Source organism: Myotis davidii, unplaced genomic scaffold (assembly GCF_000327345.1).
Source record: "Myotis davidii unplaced genomic scaffold, ASM32734v1 scaffold871, whole genome shotgun sequence".
In the NCBI taxonomy this organism is placed as follows: Eukaryota; Metazoa; Chordata; class Mammalia; order Chiroptera; family Vespertilionidae; genus Myotis; species Myotis davidii.
Genome location: NW_006283015.1, coordinates 33,843 through 40,889, shown reverse-complemented (window position 1 = coordinate 40,889; position 7,047 = coordinate 33,843). Strand labels below are relative to the sequence as shown.

The following is a 7,047-nucleotide window of genomic DNA, read 5'->3' as shown; positions in this document are numbered from 1 at the left end:
AGGTGGGGAACGTTGGAGTCCTCCGTCACTGAAGCAAGCAAGCCTCATGTTAGTTTCAAGCTGCCTGGCTGCCGGCCGCCATCTTGGCTGGCTGTTAATTTGCATATTGCCCTGATTAGCCAATGGGAAGGGTAGCGGTCGTACTCCAATTACCATGTTTCTCTTTTATTAGATAGGATACTTCAGTCAAAAGAGAAAAAGGCCCACAAACTATGATGTTTTCTTTTTTAATTGGGGGCGGGGGCTGCCTAACACTATAGTAACAAACAAGAAGATGGGATAAGACTTTAAGACAATCATGGATATGAAGTTCGCACCACCAGAGACTAAGCCAGCCTTACATCTTTCTTCACTGGCTTAACAGTTAAAAGATTACAATCTAAATCTTCTTGGTGTATGTGTGTGTGTGTGGTGACAGAAGGTTACTAGTCACGGTAATCACTTTGCAAGTATATATAGATATCAAATCACTATGTTGTAACTTGAAACTAATATAATACTGGATGTCAACTATACTTCGATTTCTTAAAGTATTAGAGATTAAAAATAAGTATTAGTGGTTAAAATATATTTTTCTTCTTCACAAAATGTAAATTAAAAAACTACAGAGAAAAGTTGTTTGTGTCAAAAGTTTGCAATAATGGGAACTTCATTGGCAGCAAAGTTGACCAGGCTTCAGAAATAACATGATGTTTCCAGAGTTTGACTAAGTATATAAAACTTCTTACCAACTGAAAAAAAAACAAAAACTTAAGGGAAAAGGGTACTCACTTTTCAATCTCAATGCCAAGTGGATTAGCAGGACGTAGGGACAAGGGAGGAATTCCTTTATTCCTGTCGGTACGCATATCATAGTAATTCATTTCATCAACCCACACAGCAGACTGGTCCAAAATACCTACCAAAATGAGGAGTACATCCTTAGTAAAATATAGACACCTCCAGGTACTTTCTACGTTTTTGCAAACTGCTTTAGTTTTTAAGGATCTAAGGTAATTTTTAAGAGATTTGAGGATAAAGAGGCTCTAATTTTTTTTTAAATGTCTGGTGGCTTAATTAAAAACACTAAAGTCCAAAAAATAAAATCAAACACTAAAATCTATTTTTAAAATGACAAAAATAATACCTATTGGCAAATTGTTTTGTTGTACATTACTTAATAGAAAAGACAAATTAAGACTCTGATAAAAAGTTCTGCTAAAATTAATGTATTTTACCAAAAAAGTACAATTAATTTGGTAAATTCTACAATATATACAACAATTCCTTATATTAAAAAACTACTCAAAACTCCTTCCAAGGAATACATAGCTTGTGTAATGGAACTGACTCAGATTTAGAAACTATGACTGAGCAGCATCTGTGAAAAAAATATGACCTCTGAAAATAGTTTTGTATCCTCTTCTGGGCTCTTTGTCATTCATCTTGGCATATAACTTACTAGTTTACCACCTCAGGACCTGCGTTACAAGAGAAAATGGGCAAAGTGCCAGTGAGCAGAGAAGAGCGGCTGAGGGCTGAGGCTTCATGAAGGAAGGATATTTGATGCCAGGCAACTTCTAGATGTATGACCCTTTGTGATCCACTAATTTTATCAGTACCCACATTTCTTCCACAATCCAACAGGAGACTCTATGAGAGGTTATACTCAAGTCCAGATACTTCAAGTTCAGTTAGATAAGCCTCTATTGAGCCTACACTATGCTAGGCTCTGACGAGAAAAATCAGAATAAAATTAGTAATTTCAATAAGTTTTCTTTGTCTGCTGTATAAAAAATCACATAAAATGATGCTGGATTCTGTCAAAATGTTTAAAGTTCCTCACTTAACTTCACAGTTCCATTTTTAAAAATGTAATAGAAAAATGAGTAAATAAAAACAGTGATATTATACATATATTAGAGATGCATGCATGAAATTCATGCACATGGGTGGGAGGGTCCCCTCAGCTCAGCCTGCACCCTCTCCAATACATGCCCCCCAGGGATCGGGCCTAAACCGGCAGTCTGACATCCCTCTCACAATCCTGGCTTGCTGGCTCCTAATCGCTCACCTGCCTACCTACCTTGTCACCCCTAACTGCCCCCCTGCCAGCCTGATCGCCCCTCACTGACTGTGTGCCAGCCTAGTCACCCCTAACTGCCCCCTGCTGCCAGCCAGGCTGCCCCCAACTGCCCTCTGCCGGTCTGGTCGCCCCCAACTGCACCCCTGCTGGCCTAGTCACCCCCAACTGACCCCCTGCCAGCCTGGTCACCTTGCACGAACCCCCGCCAGCCCGGTCACCCCATGCAGTCTGCTTGTTCAGTCGTCTCTCACTAACACCCCTGCCAGCTCCCCTGCCGGCCTGGTTGCCCCCAACTGCCCTCTGCCGGTCTGGTCGCCCCCAACTGCACCCCCCATACCGACCTGGTCACCCCTAACTTCCCCCCCACCAGCCTGGTCACCTCTTATTGACCCCTCTGCTGGCTTGTCACCCCCAACTGCCCACCTCTATTCCTGCTTGTTCAGTCGTTTGGTGGTCCCTCACTAATGTCCCTGTTGGCCTGGTCATAGGCAGCCATACTGTGAGGGCGTGAGGGTTAATTTGCATATTACCTCTTTATTATATAGGATATACATATGTATGCATGTACATATGTAAATTCCATTTTCAATTTCCCCTAAATTCCTTAAATTTCTATTTATAAAAAATATCTAGGAATTTAAGGAAGATATTGCTGCAGAAAAACTCTATACCCTCAGATAGAAAACAAAAACAATTTATAAAATTACTTACTTTTCTATACCAAAAGTACAGCCTGAGTTTAATTTAATTGCACCACTGATATTCCTACATTATACAAATACTAGAGGCCCAGTGCACAGATTCGTGCACCGGTGGGGTCCCTCGGCCTGGCCTGCGGGGACTGTACGAAACTGGCAGTCCTACATCCCCTGAGGGATGTACTAGTGTGCAAAGCGGCAGCCAGCCAGGGAAGAGCCCGAGCCAAGCTGGGCGCAGCGCCGCTCCTGCTCATCCCAGCCCCAACTGCGCCTGCCGCTACCATCGCTCTGTAGACTTGCTACCACTCCACTGCGGTCTTCGTGTGCCCGCCCTAGGGCGGTACCCATGCACCCATGAGTGAAAAGCAGCCACAGGCTCACACCCAGTCAGTCCCAATCCTGGTCCGTATGGGGGAGGGGCATGTAGGAGGAGTGTCCACAGGAGAGGCTCGCACTGCCGCAGCGGCGCTCCCATTGTGGGAGAGCACTCACCACCAGGGGGAAGCTTCTGCATTGAGCGCGTCTGCCCACTGGCAGTAAGTGCATGTCATAGCTATAGGTCGAGCGGTCGTTTAGGTTTTTATCTATACACTAGAGGCCCGAGGCACTAAATCAGTGCAAGAGTAGGCCTTCCTTACCTGACTACCATTACCAGCTTCCCTCTGGCAACTGGGACCGAGGCTTCTCTCCAGCACCTGGGACCTGGGCTTCCCTCCAGCTGCTGGCAGAAACCCACGACCCAGGCTTCCCTCGCAGCCCTGACTTTCTCTGAAAGGACGTCCAGTCTAATTATCATACTATGCTTTTATTATTATAGACATAAAAGGCTAATATGCAAAGTGTCCACTCAGGAGTTCAACCAGGAGATGGGGAGTTTGTTCGCTTGCTATGATGTGCACTGACCACTAGGGGGTGGCGCAGAATGAAGGAAGGCCCCGGCCAGCAGCTGGAAGGCCCCAATTGGCCCTGATCACCAGCCAGGCCTAGGGAACCTACCCATGAGTGAATTTTGTGCACCAGGCTGGTAGTATATATAGATTAATTAAGTACTAACCAAGTGCAAGATAGTATAGAACCAAAAAATAAATAAATATGACTATTATTTTAAGAGAGGGGATGGCCATGCTTAGCAATAGCTATGAGAAAAATAAAAAGTATTGGTTAGCAGCATGGCAGCCAATACATGACGGTCAAGGTCTCTCCCCTTAAAGTTATAAATTGGACAGCTATAATTCAACAAAGGATTGATTCCCTGATAACACAGAAACACATTGTGCATTGAGATATCTAAAGGAGGGTGCATCTCAGTTAACAATGGAGACAGGAGAGGGAGGGGACAAGACAGAGATGGAAGTTCTGGGCACTACTTGTGGAGGCTTTTTAACAGTGAAGGGGTGAAATACTATCACCACTGGACAAAGAGGAAGGGCAGACACAGCAATGGGGCCTCAGTAGCTGACAGACATTGAGGCTAGGCCCAGAGTCAGGGGCAGAGAAACTGTGCAAAGTCAAAGAACACCACAGCCAGCCAGTACCAGACAAAGGATTTCTCATATGCGGGAACCTGCCCAAACCTGTGGCCTGCCTGACAGGCAGAAATCCTTACTTGGAAGATCTTTAAAGGGCTGAAAAAACTTCCAGAGTAAGTGGTCTGTACTCATTGTAGCTAGTTACACAAGGAAGAGCTGAACCTTGGATTCATGAAACCACTTCCCCACCAAACCCTCTTGCACCCATCTCTATACAAATAGGTCCTAGGTTGAGGCAGCTGGGGTCAACTCAGACAGAACAGCTTGACTGGCAGCTTCTGGCTTCCTGAATGAAGCACTGAGAACATTCAGAAGACCCACAGCCCACCACTTTGAATCCATGGGAGTGCTGCCCCAAGACTCAGGTTCGGCAAGGTTACCCCACCTCCTCAAGAAATACCAGGAATATTCCATGGCCCAGGCTATAATGCTGCACAAAGATCCTAAAAGCTCCAGCAGTGCAGAGAAAATAAAAACTTGTGCTTTAGCACCACCTACTGTAAAACAAAAGAAAGAAATCTACTTATCAACCTGCTAAACACTGATGTCAAATACTTTTTTTAAAAGTTTTCATTCCCACAAATGCGCAGGCAGAGAATCATCCATCAAGTACAAGGAATAACCAAGGTAATAAGGGAGGTCAGAAAGAAAATTAAAAATCTCCAGAAAATAAACTTAAGACAGGAAACACTGTGATTTAAATAACAGAGAATTCAAGATTGCAGTTCTAAAAGAACTCAAGGATAAGAAAACTCAGAAAAGCAATTCAGTGATCTCAGAAATAAAATATATGAACAAAAGAAATATTCACCAAAGAGACTGAAACTAAAAGAGAACAAAACATAAATTCTGCAGCTGAAGAAATCATAAAAACAAAGAATAATGAACTAGCAAGGTTAGGCAATATAGCTGACCAGACAGAGGAGTGAATTACTGATACAGAAAACAGTAATCTAGAGACCTGGACAGGTGTGGAAGGACACACTTAACATTGAATCTGAGGGGCCCTTTATTCTTGTGGGAACATGTGTTGGTAAGCAGAAAGGGGGCTAGACAGTAGGTCCAGGAGGGAGATCAGCCCTTCCAACCTGGAACACAGGGGAGGTCCCTCTATCCTACCAGAAAAAAAGCTACTTCTGACCCAATCTGCAGCAAGGGAGAACAGTCCAAGGAAGGAAATCTGTGCCCCTTCAATTGACAGAGAGGAGGTGCCAGCAAACCAGACAGAGCAGAGGCATTAGAAAGAGAGGAAGTGCCCAGCACTCCATCCTACAAGGTACTGGTACCCTCCAACACAAATCCAGCCAAGACCAGGATACCTCCACAGAGCCCAGCTCCCTGGGGAAAGGGAGTATAGTTCAGAGCAGGGATAATTAAGGCATACGATTGGAGGCAGATCCAGCCTCTGGGCTAATGAGTCACTGCCCACTGGACTACTAAGGGCTTCAAACTTCAGACCTCAATCAGGTTGCTCAGGGACAGAAAGGGACAGTGACCTACACCATAGGGACCAGGTTAGACACACCAAGGGACCAGATTCAATATCACAGCAGTGTGTGAATGTGTGTGGTTTTGTTTTTTGGTTTGTAAGTGGACTTTTTGTTTTTTGTTTGTTCCTTATTTTAATTCTTCTTTTTTTTCTCGCATACCTCTAATTTCTCTCTTCCCTTTGATTCTATTATACTTTTGTCTATTCTTATTGTTATTAATTTTTTTTCATTTTTCTCTCTTTTCTCATTTTTTCCCATTTTACTTTTTTAGATCTACATCTTACATCCATTATCACTACATTTTAAATTCATTATTATTATTTCATTTATTTTCTGTTTCCATTCTTTTTTCCTCCTATACTACTTCTTTAAGCTTTCTATTTGCTTCCATATAGCCACATTTTTTTTTTTTTTTTAGTCTTGTTTCTTTCTCTTTCTTTATATCCCCTCTGAATCTTTGGGTCATGTGTCTTTTAGTGTTCTTTTTTATTTTTTCTTTGTTTTGCTTTCTCTTCTTTTTCCCTTTCAGTCTTTCCTGTTGTTGGTACATTGAATAATTTGATTTTTGTGGTATTTTTGGTTTTCCTGATGTGTCTTATTCTGTTCTGTTGGCACATGTATAACAAACAGCTGGCACAACAATGTTGGGGTTGAACCTCACTGGCCACAGGTCAGAGGGGAGATCCCTCCCACAAATGGGACATCAACAATCAAGTCCCAGTTACAACAGGACAGCCCAAATAACACACACAAGGAGCATTCCTTCAGAGCATCCAGGTGAACCAAGAGACTATGCCACTGGATCCCTCAAGACACTTTCTACATAATGCTATCCCAAAAAGACTGGGAAGCATTAACAGTTTTATCTAATACTTAGAAACAAACGCAAAAGGACAGCGAAAATAAGGAGACAAAGAAGCAACCGCCCAAATGAAGGAAAAGAAGTACTATCCAAAAAAGAACTAAATGAGATGGAGGCAAGGAACCTATCAGACATAGAGTTCAAAGCAATGTTTATAAAAAAAACTAGAGGCCCAGTGCACAAAAATTTGTCCTGTCGGGGGTTCCCTCAGCCCGGCCTGTGCCCTCTTGCAGTCTGGGACCCCTTGGGGGATGACCACCTACTGGCTTAGGCCCACTCCCTGGAGGATCAGGCCTAAGCTGGCAGTAAGACATCCCTCTGGCAGCCTGGGAGCCCTCGGGGGATATCCACTTGCCAGCGGGGAGCAGGCCTAAGCTGCAGTCAGACATCCTTAGCACTGCTG

At 43.6% G+C, this 7,047-nt stretch overlaps 1 protein-coding gene across 3 annotated transcripts in view; it reads right to left on the bottom strand.

The window, feature by feature from the left end:
* Positions 1-7,047, bottom strand: part of EXOC2 (exocyst complex component 2) — a 152,910-nt gene that overhangs the window by 123,866 nt on the left and 21,997 nt on the right. For all 3 annotated transcript variants that reach the window (XM_015562069.1, XM_015562073.1, XM_015562076.1), the window contains exon 3: positions 772-898. In XM_015562069.1, coding sequence (XP_015417555.1) covers positions 772-898 — 127 coding nt within the window. The remainder of the gene's footprint in view (positions 1-771; positions 899-7,047) is intronic.